Source organism: Olea europaea, chromosome 8 (genome assembly GCF_002742605.1).
Source record: "Olea europaea var. sylvestris chromosome 8, O_europaea_v1, whole genome shotgun sequence".
Lineage (NCBI taxonomy): Eukaryota > Viridiplantae > Streptophyta > Magnoliopsida > Lamiales > Oleaceae > Olea > Olea europaea.
The window spans coordinates 20,084,329-20,106,394 of NC_036244.1; the positions used below are offsets into that span (position 1 = coordinate 20,084,329).

The following is a 22,066-nucleotide window of genomic DNA, read 5'->3' on the forward strand; positions in this document are numbered from 1 at the left end:
ATACAAATACATAGGCATCTGATGTATTTTCCACGCATACACACTTGTCACATTCATTTATTTTGAACTCATTTGATAACATCGTTTTGTCAAACTTTTGGTGCCAGGAGCTTGTTTCAGTCCATATAAGGCCTCAACATGTTTACAAACTTTGTGGCTTTCGCTTGGAGACACCTCTAGGTTTCTCTATGTATATCTCTTCTTTTAACTCACCGTTTAGGAATCCCATTTTTACATCCATATGGTGAATCTTAAGGTTGTGTATTGTCGCAGTTGCAATTAGTAATCTTATCGAAGTGATTCTGGTCACGGGTAGTCAAATTCATCTTCCTGCCTATATCCTTTGGCAACCAATCTAGCCTTATATTTATCAATGGATCAATCAGGTTTTAATCCATTTATACCCTAAGGCTTATTTTCGGGAGGTATATCTACCAATTCCCATGTATGAATTTGTATTCTGGAATCTATCTCACTATTGATAGCTTCCTTCCAATGCGGTGCTTTCGAAATAAACATTGCTTCTTCAGAAGTTTTTGAGTCATTTTCTATCATATACGTGAGAAAATTCGGACCAAATGAAGTGGACGTTCTAGCCCTCTTACTACGCCTTGGTTTATCCTCATTTGAAGATCCATTTGTAGTTTTATATGTTCTGTTATTCAAACTTACATTTTCCTTATCTTTGCAAGGAAACACATTCTCAAAGAATATCACATTCCTTGACTTAATTATGGTACCCTCGTATATATCCGATTTGTGTACGCAGAAACGATATGCACTGCTATTATTGGCGTATCCAATAAATATGCAATCAATTGTTTTGGGACCAATCTTTATTTGTTTGGGCTTAAGAACCTCAACCTTTGTCAAACACCCCCACACTTTTAAGTATTGGTAGGAAGGTGGATGACATTTCCATAACTCATATGATGCTTCTTTTATTTTCTTGAGAGGTACAGAAAAGTGTAACTTTAAACTAAGTTACTCCTACAATTCCTAAATTAGGGTTATATATCCAAGTAGTAGCGTTATATCCACACGACTTGAACTTTTCACATAAGTTCTCAAACATTTATGATAACCCCCACATTTTTGGATTATTCTTGAACTTAGAGTTTATCAACTCTTTCATAGTTTAATTCATTTATCACTTAAATAATATCCGTATCGGATGCTTGGTGAAAGTCTAAATATTTTCAAAATAGTGGTCATTGTTTCACATGTTTGAAAAACAATTTTCCATTCGAAATCGTACTTCAATCAACCATATTAATTTGATCATCCAAATTAAATTTAGGTCATGTTTAAGGTCGTTATAAACCAACTTAATTGGTTCCACTATTGAAGTCAAATTCAACAATGAAGAAAAATAAGCATCTTTAACCATGTGAAACTTTCACATTTGTGACATTTCACAAATAATATTATTCGCATCGAATAATAAGGTACATTTCATCTTATTCACCATATTCACATTTGAAAGAATAAATCAACCATAGATTGACAAGTTGTGCTTTCAAAGTCACAACCTTACAAAATGACATATCTCTTGAAATTACTCCTAGTATATTTTATAATATTCTTCACAATTTTTGCATAACATAGTTTTTATCCTTTACAAATGAATGTAATTTGTCAATCATTATCTTTAAAGATATTCGGCACCACTGCCAACTATAGACACAATTTGTGTTCTATAAACTATTTTTATATCCCAATAATTGGGCAAGCAATTTTCACTTTAAAATAATTAGGATAAAATCACATTTTGTCGTACTCTTATACAACTATAAATTTGCATAAGTCATCTCATTTAATTTCATAAAATTAATTGAGGCTATCATCATTAATCAAGGTTTGTATAATTTTCAAACCAAAATCCATGGACATATATCGAATTTACAACTTCATACCATATATGTCACTTACCAGATTGACGCATACCGTATATGTAATTTACCATATATGCAACCTACCATATACACAACTTACCGTATATGCCGCTTATCGTATATGCGACCTACCGTATTTGTATCTTACCGTATTTGTCAGCCTACCGTATTTGTTGTTTACTGTATTGCAGCCTACCGTATTTACTGCTTACAGTATTTACAACTTACTGTATATGCATATACCGAATTTGCATATGCTAACCAAAAGTCTATACGAAATCCAAACTCTTGTATGAATTCACCAAATAAATTCACTATTTGGAATTCACGTTTATACAAATGACATAATAATGTCGCATTCCATATTTGCTTTTGTATTTTATTCGAATGAAAAATTAGCGATACAATTCTTTAAGGAATTTACCATCAAATAAAACTGTCAATTCATAATTTCCAATCAAAAGCCACCACAAACTGTTTTCATTGCATTTAACATGAAAATCTTATTATTCCAATTTTCGGATTCAACATGCAAAGATACCTAAAACAGTTAAAAAAATTATAATAAAATTCCTTAGACAACTTATGGCACAAGTTCTTTTAATATAGGTACACCCGTTGGATTAAGATCACCAGCAAATAGAACTTAGCAAATGAAACTGCCAAATCAACAAATTAAATAGTGTTTGGTCAAAACATATTTCATCCATTAGTCATACCATTCAATTACAGTAACCCCATCTACCATTTAATTATACAAATCCATATAAAACATGCCAGTTATTTTGCATTAGCATTATAACAGTCGGCTACTTTAAATTGAGACAGTTACAAAATTTTCAAGGAGACATCAAAACGTATCCCCAACACATGCAATAAAGGACCCTTTCATGCTATTGACAGCGATGGACGTTTCAAATGTACGTGCACAACCATATTCATTAAAATGATGGCATCGACCCATGAACATTAACCAATATTAATTTGTATGAATAAACAATTATGCACAATCATAAATGTTCAGAGTATTGCCAAAGTCACCGGTTCAGTTGTGAATGTATGCATTTAATATATACCATTCAACCATGGCAACAATTGGAAAAGATACACACTAGTGCATGAGATTGTTATTATCTTCAACAAAACACATGCATTAATTACACAATAGCAGTTGGCAACTTGGCAATAGGCAGAACATACAAATTCTTTCCAATCAGAACATATTTAATGTTATTTTGACGGAAAGGAAATTACTGTATATTTAATATCACATAAAGCATCATATAAAATGTACAAAACACTAGTAAATTCACAATTTGTCATCTTAAGCACGTATAAAATCATTCTATTGTGAAATCGAGGCAGTTACAGAAACTTAAATGTGAATAGATACACTATTCCATAATAATTCAACAAGGTATTCCAATGTTCATATGGGTCGGCAGAAACTAATTCTTACCCAAATTAATTTTGGTTTAAAATTTTGGTGCAGTTTTTTAATCTATATATATATATAGATTCCCAGGCTGCAATTAACCTTTTGGCCCAAACATCTTTTGACATTGGACAGACACTCATACGACGGAGAAGTGCTAGAAATAAATTTCCAATTTCGGCAAACGAAATTTCTTTGAACCTGAATATATGATGCATGAAAATATAGAATTCATCTTAAGATTGTTGAAAAATTACACCGATATTATGCATATTATATTCACAAAATCATGTCGTTTATTTGTGTGAAATCAAAACACAATTTCGACTTACAGAGATAGGATTTGAGAAGATAAAATAAGAATTTATCGAATCCGAATGCCTGAATATGGATTCTTCCCTTTCAACTCATGATCGAAAGCAAATAATTCTTTGGATCAAACCTTGCAGGATAAACATATAAATAACGTTAATCATTTTCTGAAATAAAATCATAATAAAAGGAATAAGAAAATGAAGAAAGAAGGTGCAAATGACGGATTTTTGGTCGAGGCAAGTGTTGGACACTTTGTCCTTAAGACGAATTTGTCCCGCATCGGTGCTAACGGTTCTCCGACAATCGTCTCCCAAGATACAACGATCACGTCGAGCCATAGGAGCACTCCAAATGACTTCGACCAGCGAACTCGAATGAAATTCCCTCTCTACCGTGACCATGACCATGACCATGACTTTGATGCAAATGTTTTATACAAAACCTAAGTGTAAATTGGAATGAAATGATATGGTATCTATGACTTTTTTTGAATGAATAAAATTCAAACACGTGGGGTCTATATATATAGTAGTTGGAAAGGTATATCAAAAAACACAACTATACCAAGAAACACATATCTTGGAATTCATAATTATTGGACATTGATCATACCCATACCAAGAGTCATGATCTTTCATACGAAAAGCCACATTTTTTCCTCCATATATTTCTAGAATATTCCACAATATTCTATACGATTTTTTCAATAATTTTCAGTATTTAAGTGGTTTACATTTGGCTTAATTTCTTATTCACCAAATAACGAATTCCACTTAAATAATCATTTAAAATTGGTCACAACCAATTTCCGATAAAAAAAATTCCAACACATATAAATAAATTTCACTTGCCCTTTTTAATAGACTAAAGACATCATTGAATTTGAAAATTATCTAAAGGAGAGGCTAGGAGCATGCTGCATTTTATTACAAATTGGACACAAAAGGGTACTCTAACTCCAAACATTTGAAGTAGGGTGTTTTCGGCACATTTGTAAGTGAAGTAAAAAATTATTTGTTTTCGATTTGCATTAAATATATTATTGTGTTACTCATGAGAAAATGGAAGCTCCCTTTTATTGTTCAAATAAGATATGAAGAGATGTTTTTGATACATGAAAGGGGCTGTCACAACTGGAAATAAAGTGGACTGCGTGGTCATCGGTTCACTTTGCAAAATTGACAGCGACACAGATGATCAAGGTTTGCATTTTTAAAGACAATTATTTTCACCATTTATTCAGGTGTTTTTTACTCAATAATACTTGTGGTACTCAACCTCTACTAAAAAATTACTGGTTAATTCAAGGTGTGGTAATGGTTTGGTATAGTGACAAGTGCTCGGTGATTTAAAAGCTCACTTTTTAGTAAAATTTCTAGCTATGTAAATTTTTTATGAACACTTAGATGACACTTTTAAAAATGCTTAAATATCTATTTCATCTAGTTTTATATACCTTTCACTTCAATTATAATTTAGACATGTTGGATTGACTGGACATGAAGTTTAATTATCACCGAATTGAATTTGTTGATTTTGTCCTCCTTTTTAGAAAGTATAATTCAGGCTACAGTGATTTGTTTTGAGTGAAATTAGTCGGGTTTGAAAGGTTTATAAGTCTTCTAATACTAATCTTTGGAATTACCTTAAAATATTATTTAGAGAAAAAGTTATGCTCATTTTAGCATATTGCATCTAGTTAATTTCAAAAATACCGTTAAGCATAGTTGAAAAATATTTTTGTTGAGACCCAAATTTTCTCTCTCTCTCTCTCTCTCTCTCTCTCTCTCTCTCTCTCTCTCTCTCTCTCTATATATATATATATATATATATATATATATATATTTCATAAATTTTAGTTGACGTTTGCTTGGTCAAACATATTTTTAAACATATTTTTCTTTTCGCAGCTACGCAACCAGTGTTTGCTGAATTTTATATAAATGTTTTTCAAAATCAAATTATACCATAATTGTCTAAGTCTATATTGTCAAATGTTAAGATCTTCCATGATTTTTTCTATATATTTTAAATTCCAAAACATTTTTTTATTTACAATTTATTTTGGCTAACATCATAGAGCTCAAACTAAGATTAATTTTTGACGTGTCGAATTCCAAGAATTTGGGGCATTACAGTGCCAGTATGGTCGTGCCCGTCAATAATTGTGCTCCGAACTTATTTGATGCCAGCCCAACATTTGGAGCGATCGTAATTGTGGAGCGACCCGAGTTAGTGATTGTGAGATCTGTAGAGTCAATGATGATTGAAAATGAGAAGCTAATTAGGGGGTTATTGACCTCATGGAACAAAGGGATAGTGTTTTTTTTTTAATTTTTAATTTTTAATTATTATTATTTATTTATTTATTTATTTATTTTTGCGATGGGAAAAAATGTATAAAAGGAGAATAAGAGAAAAATGATACAATATGAGGACTTATCAAGGATCAACTATCTTAGTACTACTTTCCCCTAAGTGCGTATAACGTTGAAGTTTTTGATGGAATGCGTTAGTATTGGTATGAGTGCACCTGTCGATAATTGCGTGCCGAACTTATTTATGTTAGTCCAGTGTTTGGAACAGTTGTAACTGTGAAGCAACTCTTGTTAGCGATTGTTTGGTCAAAGTTTTCCGTGCCCCTTATCATAATTAACTTTTAAACCCACCAAAATTCCTATAATATCAAAAATATCTCCAAACTCTATCTTCTTTTCTTTTTACCCCCAGAATTTTCCATATATCGTAAATTTTTCCACTCTCTTTTTTATCTTTTTCCCCAAGCCACTCTCTTCAGTCCATCTTGAAAAGCCTATTAAACTGTCTCTCGCTTAGATCTCTTGCTGGGTATTCGAAATTTTCAATTCATGTAACTCTTCCAATCGATGTCTCTATATGTTGATTAGTTGATATGTGTGTATTTATGGGTTTAAAGTGATGATCTTAAATGGGTTTTGAATTTTATCCATCAAGAATCATATTAACTTTTTAATAATTTTTTCTGATTATTTATATTATTTCCTCGAGTAGATTTGGAAGAACAGTAAGTGAAGATGTCGAAGGCGGCAATAGAAATGCCACCAAAGGGTGGGTTCAACTTTGATTTATGCAAAAGGAATGAGATGCTTGCGGCAAAGGGTTTAAAGCAACCATCTTTTCTCAAGACTGGGACTACCATTGTGGGCTTAATTTTTAAGGTCGTGGTCTTTTTCTTTTTTAATTTCGATTTTACTGCAATTTCTTGATTGCGTTGCATTTTTGGGTTTATTTCATATAATGGTTTGGATTATTTTGATTGATATTATGGGTTGGTGATTGGGTGGTGGTTAATTTTGGGTAAAGTTAAGAACTTTTTGAAAGAGGTTATGTGCTTGAGTTATTATTTCTAATTGTACTATTATTGCTTTTGTTAATTGTGTTCCTTTTGTGAAGTTCCAAGCTAATCAATTGCTTACTTAAATGTATTCAGATTTATCTGTTGTGAAATTCTTTTTATCTGTCATGTTCGAATGCGGGAAAACAATGTTGTATGAGGTTTAAGAACTCATCCTATTATGTTTAAAGATTTCGACATTCTCTTATTGTTTGGCAAGTTGCCCTGTTTAATATGTGAGAATAGGCAACTATTGTCGAGTTGAAGTCAGGCAGGCTAGAACTTACCGTGTATGTCATAACTTTATGCATCTTTATTATTGGTGAATTATTTCAAAATATTATGTACCATCACTAGATATGTATAGGGCAAGGCATATTTCTGACTGGAAAATATATTTTATGTATAGTTTCACTTTCTTCTGTCATTTTAGGCTTCAGAGATCTGGTAACATTCTCTCCAGGCATTGTTCTGCCACTGCTGTCTTTGGAGGGATTTGGGAGGGTTTCTTAAGCTTTACTTGAGAGTTTTATGTGGTGGATTTACAAGGAGCTGTTTCATATCAGGGTTTTAACTCCTCATCTACGAATTTAGGTTGATGCCTGCAAAAGTGATTGTAATGGACCTTTAAGCTTGTTATGGTCAATTGGATGTCAGGGGTATTGTTGTTCTTAGATGGAAGTAAAAATTTTGTCTGAGATAATAAAAACGTAATCAATCTTCCTTTTTTCCTCTTTTTTCTTTTTCATTAAAGCATTTTAGAGTTCATAAATTATCCATTATTGTGCAGTTTCAATATTCCTTTAGATAATGAGGTGGAATGGATTGATAGCTATATATGCTAATAAAAATAGAAAATAGAGATTTCGTGGGGTCTGTAAGCCTCATGGATGTTGACACTTAACGAGAATGAACTTTTCATAAAGAAAAAGGAGTGTATGTGAACTTGGAAAGGACATTGCAAAAACCTTTGTTGCTCGGACTCTCCAAAAACTAAGAATTATCCGTGCTACACGACATGACACGGATATTGACATGGGATATGGATCGGATTATTCATTTTACATTCGGACACGGCAGCAAAAGGAAGAACATGGCAGAAGGTAAGTCTTGCTTCTTTGGTTTTGCGTCCGGCAATGGCAAAATTTGCAGAGATGGAGAGTTAGGGAAGACAATGTAGTGGGGAAGATGATGTGTTTTGGAGGTGTTAAATGGGCTCTTGAGAAGTTCAATGGATAGAGTTAGTGAGAGTGCATTAAATGGCTCTTTTGAAGTCCAATGGATGGAGTTAATGAGTTTATTTTTGTATTTAATTTGATTTTTTATTTATTATATTTTATCTATGTGAACATTTTATGTTGTAATTCAAATGGTTTATATATATTACATTTAATTTATTTCTATAATGAAAAGCTAATCCATCCATCCCACGAGGGGAAGTTTCTCTTTCATCATCAGCAAGAGATTGAAATCTCCTAGAATTTTGACATCAATTGCTGCAAAGGCATTCATAATTGAAGCAGAGAAATAATATATAAGATATTGAAATTGACTTTTTCCTTTAATTTTTTGACCAGAATTTAGTTTGACTTTAAATTTAAATTGATTTCGAATTATAATCCAATTGTCTAAATTAACTGATATTGGTTGTTAAAAAATGAACTCGTATTTTATTTAATTTATAATCCAATTGTTTAAATTGATCTTATCTAAGGAGTTGATAAATAAAATAAAATACGAGATCATTTTGTAGCAACCAATATCAGTTAATTTGTGTACAAGTTAATTTAATATTGTGGTTATTTGCTTTAATTGAACCATTTTTCTCGTTGTTATTTTGGCTTTGTTCTATCATTAAAAAAAAGGAAAAAAATCATAAGAAGTATCCTCGTACCCTTATCCAAAATTTGGATACTTTTTAACCATATCCCCATATCTTAATATTTGTAATGAGGAGGGTTCGACTCTTAGATATGTACCCATATCTGACACTCCCACACGAGTCCGAGCATCATAGGCAAAACCAAATGTCACACAAAATTAAAATTGAAGTAAAATTTCGTATACCAAGGTGATACATTGATGGTAGTAACTAGGTATGACAATTAAATTTCAGTTGAAGAATTTGATAGAATTCTGAAACTCAGTACAATTCTGAATGTATAATATTGCATCTTTGTTGTTCCTCTGATAAGCTCCCATCCGCCTCACCCATTCTAGAAGAAACAAGAAGGATTGAGAAGCAACTAGGAGGAGGCAGCAACAGAAATTTGTTACAAGGGCAAGTGGGGGGGGGGGTGGAATTTGTTAGGGAATGGCTATAAATAAGAGGGGAGAGAGACTTAGCAGGAGGCAATTATTGAGTGAGTAGAAGGGAAACCTTTAGGAGAGTTATAGCCCTCTCGAATGGCTAATTGTTCTTTACTTTCTTTGTAATTTTTTTGCAGTTCAATCAAAGTTCATTTCACTATTTCCTGTCATTATTTTCTTTACTGTTGGAACTCTATCATCCTCATTTTGAGAATTCTTGCCCGGGGCCAATTAAAAAGGATGTATTGATTTTAACTCACTTTTATATTGACTTGTATGCTGCAGGATGGTGTTATTCTTGGAGCAGATACACGAGCCACCGCAGGACCCATTGTTGCAGATAAGAATTGTGAAAAGATTCATTACATGGCCCCTAATATTTATTGCTGTGGAGCTGGGACTGCTGCTGATACAGAGGCAGTAACTGGTATTATTTACAACCTCTTCGTTAAATTTTATATGTACAAATTTGCATGGCTGATTTTTTATTTGAGAAAATGTCCAATTTCTTGATGGCATTGCTCTTTCTAGACATGGTCAGTTCTCAGCTGAAGCTACACCGCTACCATACTGGTCGCGAGTCCAGGGTGGTCACGGCTCTTTCACTGTTGAAGTCTCATCTTTTTAGGTCAGCTTATGAATTCTGAACTTGTTTGGCTAATAGAGATTATTGCGATTCTTAATGACCTTAACATTTTGTTTCTTAACCAGCTACCAAGGACATGTTTCAGCGGCTTTGGTGCTCGGTGGAGTTGATGTGACTGGCCCTCATTTGCACACCGTAAGTTTTTTTTAACACACCGGATTCGACAAAATATTTCTTTCAATATTTTTACATAGAAGGTATAATATAATTAAATGACTTCCCAGATATATCCGCATGGTTCGACAGACACATTGCCATTTGCTACAATGGGCTCTGGCTCTCTTGCTGCAATGGCTGTTTTTGAATCAAAATATCGTGAAGGCCTTAGTGTAAGTTCTTTTGTTCACAGCATTGGATACTTTTCTGAACCGCCTCATCTAGAAGGTTAAGGCTATTAAAGTGGACACATTTACTTAAATTTAGTCTTGAACATGCCCTATCACATGTAGGCTGGATTCATTTTTTCATTATTTGCGTAATGCGTGCAAAGTTTTCGTAAATGGGTGGCAAAAAAACTTGACCCAAGAATTTTGTTGCATTGATGCTATGTTGAACCATCTCATTTAAAAGCTTAAATGGTTAGAGAGGCGACACATTTATTTAGCTAAACTTAGTCTTTAATACTTAACAAATACAAATTGACGCAGGATGTGATAGTAGAATTACAGGAGAAGGGGAAAGGGGAGAGAAGAAGAGAAAAGAGGGGGAAAGAAGAGAAGAAGAGGGGGGAAGAGGAAGATAGAAATTGGGGAGAAAGCAATTTATTTCATTCATACAAAAGTTGTCTTATTACAATGCAAAAGAACCCTTTATACAGGGTTTGAAATATTATATTTTAAGAAGGAAAATATCTTATAAAAGCAACTAAACTAAACCTAATTATAGCTTCTAAAATACGAATTAAAATTGGAAGCCAAACATAATAATATTCCTTCTTATATTGCATAACAAATTCTTCATGTTGATTGAATAAATGATTTTGTAGAGGTACGAAGGGATAAAATTAGTAGCTGAGGCCATCTCCTCAGGCATATTCAATGACTTGGGAAGTGGAAGCAATGTTGATATCTGTGTAATAACACAGGTTTGTCTTTGTAATCATTGATAATGTTTGCCTACTATATCTAAGATGCTGTGGTTTAAATAATCTTGTTGATGCTTTGTTTTTCAGGGAAATCAGGAGTACCTAAGAAACCATTTGTTGCCAAATCCTCGTACTTATATCAGCGAGCAGGGCTATTCATTTTCAAAAAAGACTGGTTATTATCTTCATTTCCTACTCGTTCTTGGGAAAAAAATGTCTTCGTGATAATGCTTTTCGCAAAGGGGTATACTTATTATAGGATTGTTTACGAGGTTGCTGATATTTGTTGTACTTGCAGAGGTGTTGCTGACAAAGATTACACCAATGAAAGAGATTGTTGAAGTGATTGAAGGAGGAGATGCAATGGAGGAATGAGGTATTCTGGTTATAAAGTGCCCTGAAGTTATTTCTTCGAAAACTCTCATTATCAGCTTCACGTGTTCCATAGAATTCGATTGTCTTATGTATGTTGTGACTATTCTTCGGCTGGATATTCTGTTTTCCATTTTATCTGTATCGAATTTTGTTTCACCATTTTTATCTGTATCGAAGCTTTTGTTATTTTATAATATTGTTTTTTTAATGCTAATTAATAGTCTGTTTGTTTCCTATTTTCATTGAAAGAATGCATTTTTAAATAGTTGATTGATGAAGAGTGTGTGATTAAAAAATAAAGAAAAATTTTAATTTTGCGTGTAATATTATTTTATTGAAGAATGTGTGGTTGAAAAAAAAAGAGAAAAAAAAAGAAAGAAAGATAGATAGAGAGAGAGAGATGTATTTTGGAGAAAAATGGGTATCAAATAGGGAGTGAAGTTAAAACATGACATCAGTTCAATTATTTTGTAAAGTATGTCGATTAAGGAATAATTAAGCGAACGTACTTAGATAAACATGTTTTGCTCGGACTTCTCGTTCAAGAAAGCAACGTGGTCTGGACGGAGCAAATCATAAGAGAGAGGTAGACTTGAAGTCAACATGGTTTGTTGTAGTTTTTAATAATAATATATATTTGTTTTACATGTTCTCCGATAAGTCTTTAATTGGTTGGGATTAAAATTAAATTTTTAATGGATTTTGATAAATGTTGATGAAATGTGTGGTTGAAGAGTTATGTAATCTATAAAATATGTGGTTAAAATAATTAAAATCTAAATTTTAATCACAACCAAACAAGGGCTAAATTTGGAGTCTATTTGGAAGTGATTTTTTCCCCTAAAAAATTGATTTTTTGATCATTATTTTACTATTTCAGCTGTCATATTTGACTTCTTTTCTCACAGTTGGATCCCACTTTTCTCCTAACGGTCAAAAAATCAATTTTTAAAATCTCAAACAAGCTCCTGAAAATAAAGTGGATGGAGTAAAAAATGATAATCACTTAGAGATCCCAAATTTATTGAAGGTGTCTTGTTTTACATTACGAGTTATGTGCATAGTTGTAAGTCTAGGTCATGCTTCACCGATAGGGTTTGGACTACTTGATATCTGTTATTTGATGTCAGATATTGATTGAGTCATGTAATTTTATGTTCCATTGTGATAACAAATTGGTTATACGCTAACATCAGTTGTCGTATCACATTAAGTGTCAGCGAGTTAGATCTGATATGTATCTCTTTATATCTCGTCAATAGTTCATGGACATTGACTACTGCAATTTGAAGAAGAAATTTAACCCAAAGAAAAGATCGATGTATAGGTCGAACAGAGTTTGTAGTCAAACCTTTTTCATACGTCCGGATTACAAGTAATTCTGCACCATGATTTTAAGAAATTTTTGTAAGATATATATCCTATCGCAGTAGCTGCATAATTCAACAAATTTCAAGGTCTATTCTATAGTCACAAAAGGTCTCCCAAGAAATAATAAAAACATGATTTAAGAATATGTATAAAAATAAATTATGTGAAAAAAAATAAATTTATTAAAATTTTATTAAATAAAATTCTGAAAAAACAGAAAATAAAATTTTTGAACTTTTAAAAAAATTGTAAAAAACTATAAATATAAATAGTTCAAACTCTATTGATTATTTAATAAAAATGCTAAAAATTATATTTAATAAATGAAGATAAAAGTTTTTAAAAAGTTCAATTTTTTATTTTTTAGTTGTTTCCTATGTTTTGTCAACATAATTTATTACTTATTTTTATTTTACTATTATAACGAAAAAAAATATTGTAGGATTCATCAATTTTAAAATGTATATATTATTTAATAATATATTAACATAAAATTATTTTATTTTACTTAGCAATCTAATTTAATAGAATAAAATGTCATAAATTTTTTTTTTCCAAAATTTCGAATTAAATGTATTTTTTAGTAAACGTTTTTTTTTTAGAATGAAAAATTAAATATGTTTTCAACAATTTTAAAATAGACTTTTAAAGTAGAAACCTTAAATAAAGTCAAAGTTCAAAATTGAAATGCAAACTGAAATGCAAACCAAATGGTCCTTAAATATTGTCCTGACCAAAAATTTAAATAAAATAAAGCTTGGGGACTGGTTGGTGGAAAATTGTTATTATATTTTCTGTATTCCTTTTCCCCTCTTGTTCGAAGTTTGGACTCCTGAGAGGTACGATCTCTTACTGGATTTCAATCCCCCCAACAATTTTACTTCTTAGAATCCTCGTGCCTATGTATATATTTTCCTTCAATCAATTATTGAATATTAATTTTGTCTCTTAATCGTACTTTCTGAGCTACTATAAACAAAACCAATCAAAACCCCTGACCATAATTGTTTTGCGCCCCTGTTGTTTCCATAATTCTAGAATTGTTGATCTAGAGTTGTAAAAAAAGGATCTTTATAACGAAAACTTTGTATTGTGTGAGAATTTGTGGGTGTATATATATAATATTTAATTAATGGCGAATGCGGATGAGGATGATGCTGTTTTGAGCGATGTTGAGGCCGATGATCCGGTGCCTATTGATATAAAAATCCCTTTGCCGGAAGCTGTTTCGGTGGAGAGATTCCAGGACGTTCTTGCGGAGCTTGACCGGGAGAGGATAGCCCGTCAGGCCGTGGAGAACTCCAAGAATGACCTTCAGGTTCAGTTTAATAGGCTTAAAGTGCTTTGCCACGAGGCGATCAAGAAGCGCGATGAGAGCTCGAGACAGCGTGATGAAGCATTGAGGGATAAGGAGGAGATGTTGGGGAAATTGGAGAAGGTTTCTGGGGAGTTGAGTGAGGAAATCAAGTTAAAAGATGAGGCCCTGAGGCAAAGGGAAGAGGTTTTACTACAGTTAGAGGAGTTGGGGAAAGCAAGGGAGTTGTCCCGAGTTGAAATGGAGACAGGGTCATCAATGTTAGTTAGTGGAATTGAGAAAATATCAAAGAAAGTTAGTAGTTTTAAGGATTTTGGAGTAAATGGATTGCCGAGGTCAAATCAATACACAGGACTTCCAGCAGTGGCATATGGTGTAATTAAGAGGACGAATGAGATTGTGGAAGAGCTTTTGAGGCAGAATGAGTTGAATGTGAAGTCCAGGAACGAGGCTAGGGAGTTAATGGAGCAGAGGAATTATGAGATTGCCATTGAAATTTCTCAGCTTGAGGCAACCATTAGTGGGTTGAGAGAGGAGGTGGGGAAGAAAAGTGAGGAAATTGAGAGCTTAAAGAAGTCTGTGGATGAGAAAAAGGGGCAGGTAGCTGAATTGGAAAGTGAGTTTTTGGAGAAGCAGGAGGCATTGGATAATGAAGTGGCGAGGCTGAGGCTGTTGGTGAGCGATTACGAGTCAAAGATTGAGTCACAAAGGCCGTTGTTGGTAGATCAATTGAATTATGTATCAAGAATTCATGAAAAGATGTTTGATATTATGAAGATTGTTGATGCTAATAAATCCTCTGAGTTGTCTGAATCGTTATTCCTCGCAGGAGAAACAGATATAGAGGAAAATATTAGGGCGTCCTTGGCAGGAATTGAGTCTATATATGAATTGAGTAAAATTGTCGTTGAGAAAACAAGGGATTTGATGGAACAGAGGAGTCGTGAAGTGACAAGTCTAAATGAGACGGTTTCTCAATTAGTAAAGGAGAAAGAACAAATTGGCTCTTTATTGAGAAGTGCTTTGTCAAGAAGAACGTCAGTGGACTTGTCATCAAAAACAAATGAATTGTTTAAAGTTGCGGAGAATGGATTAAGAGAGGCTGGGATAGATTATAACTTCAGCAAACATCTTGGAGAGAGGAAGTTTCAAGATTCTAAGGATATATCGGTTGGTGGGGAAACAGAAAAAGATGAAGTTTATGCTCTTGTAAGTATGTTTTTAAGTGTTAGTTTCATGATGAACTCTCATTCTTGTAAGTATATTTTGTAGTGTTAGTTTCATGATGAATTTTCATTCTTCTTTTTCCTCTTATAATTCACCATTCTTAATGCAGGCTAGTGCACTGGAGGATATCATTAAACAGTCTCAGCTTGAGATCATTGAGCTAAAGCATTCTGTGGAGGAACTCAGGTAACCTATTTTAGATATGTATTTTTGTTATTTTATTAGTAATTTGACTTTTCTGCAAATATCATAACATATAAATGTTCGCCTTAGGTGGCCCCTGATCTGTCTATACCAAGGTCGAAGTCCTAGCAACATGGCAAATTTGGCTATTATCAATTCCTCCTTTCTCAGATGATAGAATAAAATAGGACATAATGCACTGATCATTAATCGAGAGTAAAATAAATTATCAATGTATCAAGATACTTTCTAAGAATGTATGTGACATAGAATGGAATGTGTGACGCCTATACCTCATTTGTCTGTATCATCTAAAAACACGCAAACACTCGACATGTAAATATGATGCACACAGCACAATTTCATTCTATTTTGAAAATTTCTAACAATGTGATATCACTGATACCATTATGTTCATCGAATATCAACAGTAGCCAAACTAACACTTGGTAACTTGATTCTGCTACGTTCAATTTCAAAAGCTGTGATATTACTAATATAGTTATGTTTGTGTCATCTCAAATGTAGGCAACCAATTATTGACATCTTGATTTCTTGATAATAACAATATTTTGAAATGGCCTGTGACGATTTGTTATACACAAGGAACTTGTTTACATGAGAAAAACATTGACCTGAGCTATTATAACGCGGGTAATTTTCATGCTACAATATAATACAGGAGCTTAAATTTTTTAGTTACTTTTGCTAAGATATTGTAGGAACTCTAGCATTTTCTTTGGACCTTATTTTCTCATCTATCATTTTAGTGAATTTATTGGTTGATGATTTTCGTATAATATTTTTTTCCGTTACAGTTTAACAGCTTAAAGATATCGAATTTTCTTATTCATGTATTTGGTTTTTCTTACTGTATTAATATTAAGATTTACATTTTTCCTTTTAATTTCTTTTCTAGAAATTTGAGTTCGTCTACACAGCCCTTTTTAAGGTTTTCTCCTTAGTTTTCCTTTAAAAACTTATAAGTTTACATGAATTATATTTTATACTTCTTGGCTCTTGCACTTCTGTCTGCACCAATATTAGCTTAGAAAAAAAATAAAAATTGCTTTTTAGTAATTTTTCATTACAACTTGATGAACTCGTAAACGAGAAAGAATCATTAGTTTATGGCGTGACTCGAGAAGGGAAAACTTGAGAAGGCAGTCGTGTAACTTTGAGTACAATGTAGGATGGTTCTGCATACTGGGTGTTCTCAGAGCAAACTAATATTGACATTTATGAAAGATGACGTGTAGATTGAGACTTTCCACCTGTTTAAGAAGTGTATCTGGAGACTCTCTGGTCTTACTTTTAATGAAGATTCTACGCAGTTTTGGACTAAGTTCCTATCAGTGGTATTGCTACTGAAGAAAAATAACTATATATCTAGCCTAATACCAGCCATAAGTTTGCTGAAGTCATTGAAAAATCATCGCCAATGTTTGATGCTTGTCCAAATTCCTTAGGATCTGCCACTGAGTTTTCTGCCTTAGGTCTTTTAAGTGCTCAGATAATTTTTAGATGTGAAATGTTGTTAGGAATCTGAAATAATAGATCTATTAGTGGGATATAGAAAAGATGTATGACCCTATTTAGAAAATTTTGAGCACACATAAACCTTCTGCAAGGAATGAATTCCTGAAGCAAATTCATACAGCCAAATTTGTTGCAGGTGAAACTACACGTTGATTGTTTAGTGGGAAGCTAAAACTCTGGTACGAGTTCTTCTCCGACACAAGGAAATTAGATTCAATAAGTACTTGTTTAAATGAGGAAAAAATAATAGGAGCTATTGCAGCACAGTTCATCACTTTAGTGGACAAGTTTGGAACTTGGGATTAGTAGAATCCACTTGTTTAAATGAGGAAAAAATAATAGGAGCTATTGCAGCACAATTCATCACTTTAGCAGACAAGTTTGGAACTTGGGATTAGTAGAATCGAAATATTGTTTCTGTGAATTATATATTCAGTTTTCCAAACCTTGATTATCAATAAGCAAACCTTTTAACTTCTCCGTTCTTTAAAAAAAATAATAAAAATAAAAAATTGGCTTTGCTGAATTAGTTTTTTTTTTCACGGTTGTTTCCCCTTGGTGTTCATGTAAACTAAGTAATCCACGTGGATTGAAGCCAATTTTCCTACCATCATACTTCCCCCTGTATCATGTAGCCTAATTTAATTGACTATTTATTTGTATGATAAGATATGAATGAATATCAACTACGGTGAATTTGTTGATTTACTTCGTTTCTTTTTGTATCATTTCCCCTTCGATATGGCAGTTTTATGTAATTTCTAATCATTAATATGTCTATGTACTAATTTAAGGGCAGAGTCAAGTTTTTTCAAGGAGCATGTGGACGCTCTGTCCAAGGAGCTCAACCAATGGAAACAACGCGTAGAAGAGCTTCAAGAGAAGGAGAAAGTAGCAAACGAAAATGTAATTTATCATTACTGTCCTTGAAAGATATCAACAAAACTAAATTCCAATATTTGATTCTCTCTCCTGTATGATTGTTTAACAATTTATAGGACTCGTGATTGATTCCTTGTCCATTATGCATGTATCATTCTCAATTCTGATATTTGAAAAATCTTAACTAGGTTGAAGGTCTTATGATGGATATTGCTGCTGCTGAAGAAGAAATTACACGGTGGAAGATGGCAGCTCAACAAGAAGCTGCGGCAGGGAAAGCAATCGAACAAGAGTATTTTGCACAGGTATAGTTAAGAAAGGAAGACTCAACTTTGCTTTTCTGATTTCTCATCCCTGGTTATTTTAGTGAACTTGATGGGGTTTACGATATCTCATGCTTTCAGTGAATGAAATCTTGAATGAACTTTGTGTGCCCAAAGATAAGCTAGAATAATTTCGGTTTGGTTTCAGCAAGCAAAATTTTCAAGTGCATGTTTAGCGAAGCTTATAATTTTTTTAAGCTAGTAAAGCATACTTTTTTATCCACACATTTTGTAGGATCCACTACTTATTATCCACTTATTATTCACATATTTTATATGATCCACAACTTATAAGTACTATTAAACAAGCACATATTGCGAAATTGTAGCTTCTCCGTTATGACCATATTTATTAAGCCCACAGTTTCTGAAGAGTTCTACGTAATGAGTTCTTACTGAACTTTTATGTTCCGTCTTTTATTATTCATGTTCTTAGCCATGATTTCCATTACTCTAAGAATGGAAAAATAAGACTCCATCTTGTGTATGTGCTTATGCAGTTGGAAGCCGTGCGACAGGAACTCGAGGAGGCAAAAAAGGCTGTGATTGAATGGGAGAAAAAGCTGAAATTCAAAGAAGAAACAGCAGTGGCAGCCATGGCAGCAAGAGATGCTGCTGAGAAATCATTAAAATTGGCAGATATGAGGGCGTCTAGGCTGAGAGACAGAGTCGAAGAGCTGACTCATCAACTCGAAGTGCTAGACTCCCAAGAAACCTCAAGAACGGGCCTAACTCGACCAAGATATGTATGTTGGCCATGGCAATGGCTCGGCTTGGATTTTGTCGGCTCACGTCCTTCTGCAACACCACAAGAAAGTGCAAATGAAATGGAACTTTCTGAACCCCTTCTTTGATTATCTTTCGCTTAATGATTTTTCCTTCCTCTCTTTGTATTTTTTTGTGAAACTTGAAAATTGGGACAGTTTAGTTTATAGCATATTGGTTCTTCAAAGGTTATTAGTATTAGTTGTACTTTACTACGAGCCATGAAAAATGAAATCTTCTCGATTCAAGGTACAATACAGAGGCAGATTAAAGGATTGTTTGTATGCAAAAGCGTGTCTATTTTCTGAAGATTATTCCAAAAGTTTTCAACTTTTAGAATAACCCTTGCCTAATTTATCTCTCGCCTATGTTTTTTGACTTACAATTAAATACCAAATATGATGGGTACAGCTCCATTTCCTAAGAAGCTGGCTCCAAGTGGGTGGGAGTGGGGCGGCAGAGCAAAAGTTGTGAATTGTGGAAAGTGTGAGCCCACTTCTTCTTGTCCATGAATAATAGAAAGTACAGTCATTAATGGTCAATTTACAACCCTGTTCTGTTGGAAATAGGTTTGTTGATGTTGAAATCCATGTGAGAAGTTACTTTTCGAGTGTTAGTCAAACATTTGCAAAATAGATGGACCGGTCAACTCGTGTAGTTATTATACAACGAGAAAAGTATTTAATTAGATTCTAATAATATCACGGGTTTTAACCTTTATCGTGTAAGATTGTGTACTTGAGTTCACGAACACTTTATATATACTATCTACAGTGTGTTGGTGGGTCAGTGAAATCACTACCTTAAGCTTTCATGTTGATAAACTTCTTTTGGAATGGAATATGTATAGTTTTGCGTTTCTAACACATTTTTGTTATGAGATCAATAATGTTCTGTACGTGTGAATTTGTAAAATTGATTTCTTGAGGCATAAATTCACTTTATTACTTGATTCACTCGAAATTAACTTTTATGCTCAATTAAACTTGACTAAATTGAACCCACCAAGGTTAGAACTTCAAAACCTACTAGCAAACTCATTTTCTATTCCCCCAACTTTGCGACATCTCTTCCTTTGCTATCAAGTCCTTATTTGATTTAAAATTTTTAATCATTTTTTCTTCAAACTCATTTTTAATCACATATTCTCTCAATAAATAATTTTACAAAGGATCTATAACTATTTTTACTTTTAATTACACATTCTCTAAAAAAATATTTTCACAAAAAACTCACTTCTCAAACATCAAAATCAAAATGAAACAAACTCCAATTCTTAAACTCTAAATTAATAGAAAGATATAACCAAATATGATAATTTTCTATTTGGTTGGCAGTTTCTCTTTGACTCGAAAAGCCTCTAATTTTGATTTGATTTCATTTTTAAAAAATATTTTTCTCAATCGTAGCGACCATCTTGGAGTGGAAAAGAAATATATAAAATGAGTTAAAAGAATGAAGATCACCCAACTTTGAGCAAAATTTCATTTTTACCATTCAAAAAACTTTTTATCTAAAATCATCATAAGGTAACAAAATTTAACTTCCTTCGAGTCCTTTCCTCATGGAAAACATATTTTGTTTACGTCAAATCCTCCTTGTGACATTAATTTGGTTCGAGACAAATGTAAATTCAAAGTTTTTTATGTGAAGTTCGTGTTGTTAAAGACAATTATTGCTAAATTGGACATCCAACATAAGAAAATTTGTCTGAAAAGTAAAAAACAAAACATTAATTTTTGTTACAACGTCCTTTAAATCAAAAGAAAATACGTAACTAAGAAGGGTGTGTTTAATTGGGACTTTTGAAGGCTTTGATGGACTTTTTAAGTGGTGATTTTTGTGGATTTCGTGAATATTTCAAAGATTTGTATGGAATTATTGGAAGTTTTTCGTAAACTTCTACTAAGATGCTGTGGTTTAAATAATCTTGTTGATGCTTTGTTTTTCAGGGAAATCAGGAGTACCTAAGAAACCATTTGTTGCCAAATCCTCGTACTTATATCAGCGAGCAGGGCTATTCATTTTCAAAAAAGACTGGTTATTATCTTCATTTCCTACTCGTTCTTGGGAAAAAAATGTCTTCGTGATAATGCTTTTCGCAAAGGGGTATACTTATTATAGGATTGTTTACGAGGTTGCTGATATTTGTTGTACTTGCAGAGGTGTTGCTGACAAAGATTACACCAATGAAAGAGATTGTTGAAGTGATTGAAGGAGGAGATGCAATGGAGGAATGAGGTATTCTGGTTATAAAGTGCCCTGAAGTTATTTCTTCGAAAACTCTCATTATCAGCTTCACGTGTTCCATAGAATTCGATTGTCTTATGTATGTTGTGACTATTCTTCGGCTGGATATTCTGTTTTCCATTTTATCTGTATCGAATTTTGTTTCACCATTTTTATCTGTATCGAAGCTTTTGTTATTTTATAATATTGTTTTTTTAATGCTAATTAATAGTCTGTTTGTTTCCTATTTTCATTGAAAGAATGCATTTTTAAATAGTTGATTGATGAAGAGTGTGTGATTAAAAAATAAAGAAAAATTTTAATTTTGCGTGTAATATTATTTTATTGAAGAATGTGTGGTTGAAAAAAAAAGAGAAAAAAAAAGAAAGAAAGATAGATAGAGAGAGAGAGATGTATTTTGGAGAAAAATGGGTATCAAATAGGGAGTGAAGTTAAAACATGACATCAGTTCAATTATTTTGTAAAGTATGTCGATTAAGGAATAATTAAGCGAACGTACTTAGATAAACATGTTTTGCTCGGACTTCTCGTTCAAGAAAGCAACGTGGTCTGGACGGAGCAAATCATAAGAGAGAGGTAGACTTGAAGTCAACATGGTTTGTTGTAGTTTTTAATAATAATATATATTTGTTTTACATGTTCTCCGATAAGTCTTTAATTGGTTGGGATTAAAATTAAATTTTTAATGGATTTTGATAAATGTTGATGAAATGTGTGGTTGAAGAGTTATGTAATCTATAAAATATGTGGTTAAAATAATTAAAATCTAAATTTTAAT

The 22,066-nt window shown here is 32.8% G+C and overlaps 2 protein-coding genes and 1 long non-coding RNA gene across 4 annotated transcripts; all 3 read left to right on the forward strand.

The window, feature by feature from the left end:
* Positions 1 to 6,360: 6,360 nt before the first annotated feature.
* On the forward strand, positions 6,361 to 11,669 carry LOC111399135 (proteasome subunit beta type-7-A-like). 2 transcript variants are annotated; one of them, XM_023026375.1, is made up of 9 exons: positions 6,361 to 6,514; positions 6,676 to 6,842; positions 9,614 to 9,755; positions 9,860 to 9,956; positions 10,040 to 10,109; positions 10,199 to 10,303; positions 10,960 to 11,058; positions 11,146 to 11,233; positions 11,357 to 11,669. In XM_023026375.1, exons 2-9 carry the CDS (start codon positions 6,699 to 6,701, stop codon positions 11,431 to 11,433), a joined length of 822 nt encoding a protein of 273 aa, XP_022882143.1. In that variant the 5' UTR covers positions 6,361 to 6,514; positions 6,676 to 6,698; the 3' UTR covers positions 11,434 to 11,669. The 2 variants fall into 2 exon arrangements, with proteins under 2 accessions (XP_022882143.1, XP_022882144.1); XM_023026376.1 differs by having other exon boundaries at positions 6,406 to 6,492.
* A 1,932-nt stretch (positions 11,670 to 13,601) lies between these two features.
* On the forward strand, positions 13,602 to 19,322 carry LOC111399136 (paramyosin-like). The gene is made up of 5 exons (XM_023026377.1): positions 13,602 to 15,328; positions 15,456 to 15,532; positions 17,863 to 17,974; positions 18,139 to 18,255; positions 18,774 to 19,322. Exons 1-5 carry the CDS (start codon positions 13,937 to 13,939, stop codon positions 19,125 to 19,127), a joined length of 2,052 nt encoding a protein of 683 aa, XP_022882145.1. The 5' UTR covers positions 13,602 to 13,936; the 3' UTR covers positions 19,128 to 19,322.
* A 1,641-nt stretch (positions 19,323 to 20,963) lies between these two features.
* Positions 20,964 to 21,514, forward strand: LOC111399297. The gene is made up of 2 exons (XR_002703624.1): positions 20,964 to 21,078; positions 21,202 to 21,514. It is a non-coding gene; the product is annotated as an uncharacterized LOC111399297 (long non-coding RNA).
* Positions 21,515 to 22,066: the final 552 nt, after the last annotated feature.

What these genes read in the sequence shown, in the direction of transcription:
- LOC111399135 (XM_023026375.1), top strand. Translation starts at nt 6,699, where the DNA reads ATGTCGAAGGCGGCAATAGAAATGCCACCAAAGGGTGGGTTCAACTTT. An exon ending in CTGGCCCTCATTTGCACACC is followed by an intron (nt 10,110 to 10,198) that starts GTAAGTTTTTTT and finishes ATGACTTCCCAG; the next exon opens with ATATATCCGCATGGTTCGAC. An exon ending in ATATCTGTGTAATAACACAG is followed by an intron (nt 11,059 to 11,145) that starts GTTTGTCTTTGT and finishes TTTGTTTTTCAG; the next exon opens with GGAAATCAGGAGTACCTAAG.
- LOC111399136 (XM_023026377.1), top strand. Translation starts at nt 13,937, where the DNA reads ATGGCGAATGCGGATGAGGATGATGCTGTTTTGAGCGATGTTGAGGCC. An exon ending in AAGATGAAGTTTATGCTCTT is followed by an intron (nt 15,329 to 15,455) that starts GTAAGTATGTTT and finishes TTCTTAATGCAG; the next exon opens with GCTAGTGCACTGGAGGATAT. An exon ending in AGAAAGTAGCAAACGAAAAT is followed by an intron (nt 17,975 to 18,138) that starts GTAATTTATCAT and finishes AATCTTAACTAG; the next exon opens with GTTGAAGGTCTTATGATGGA.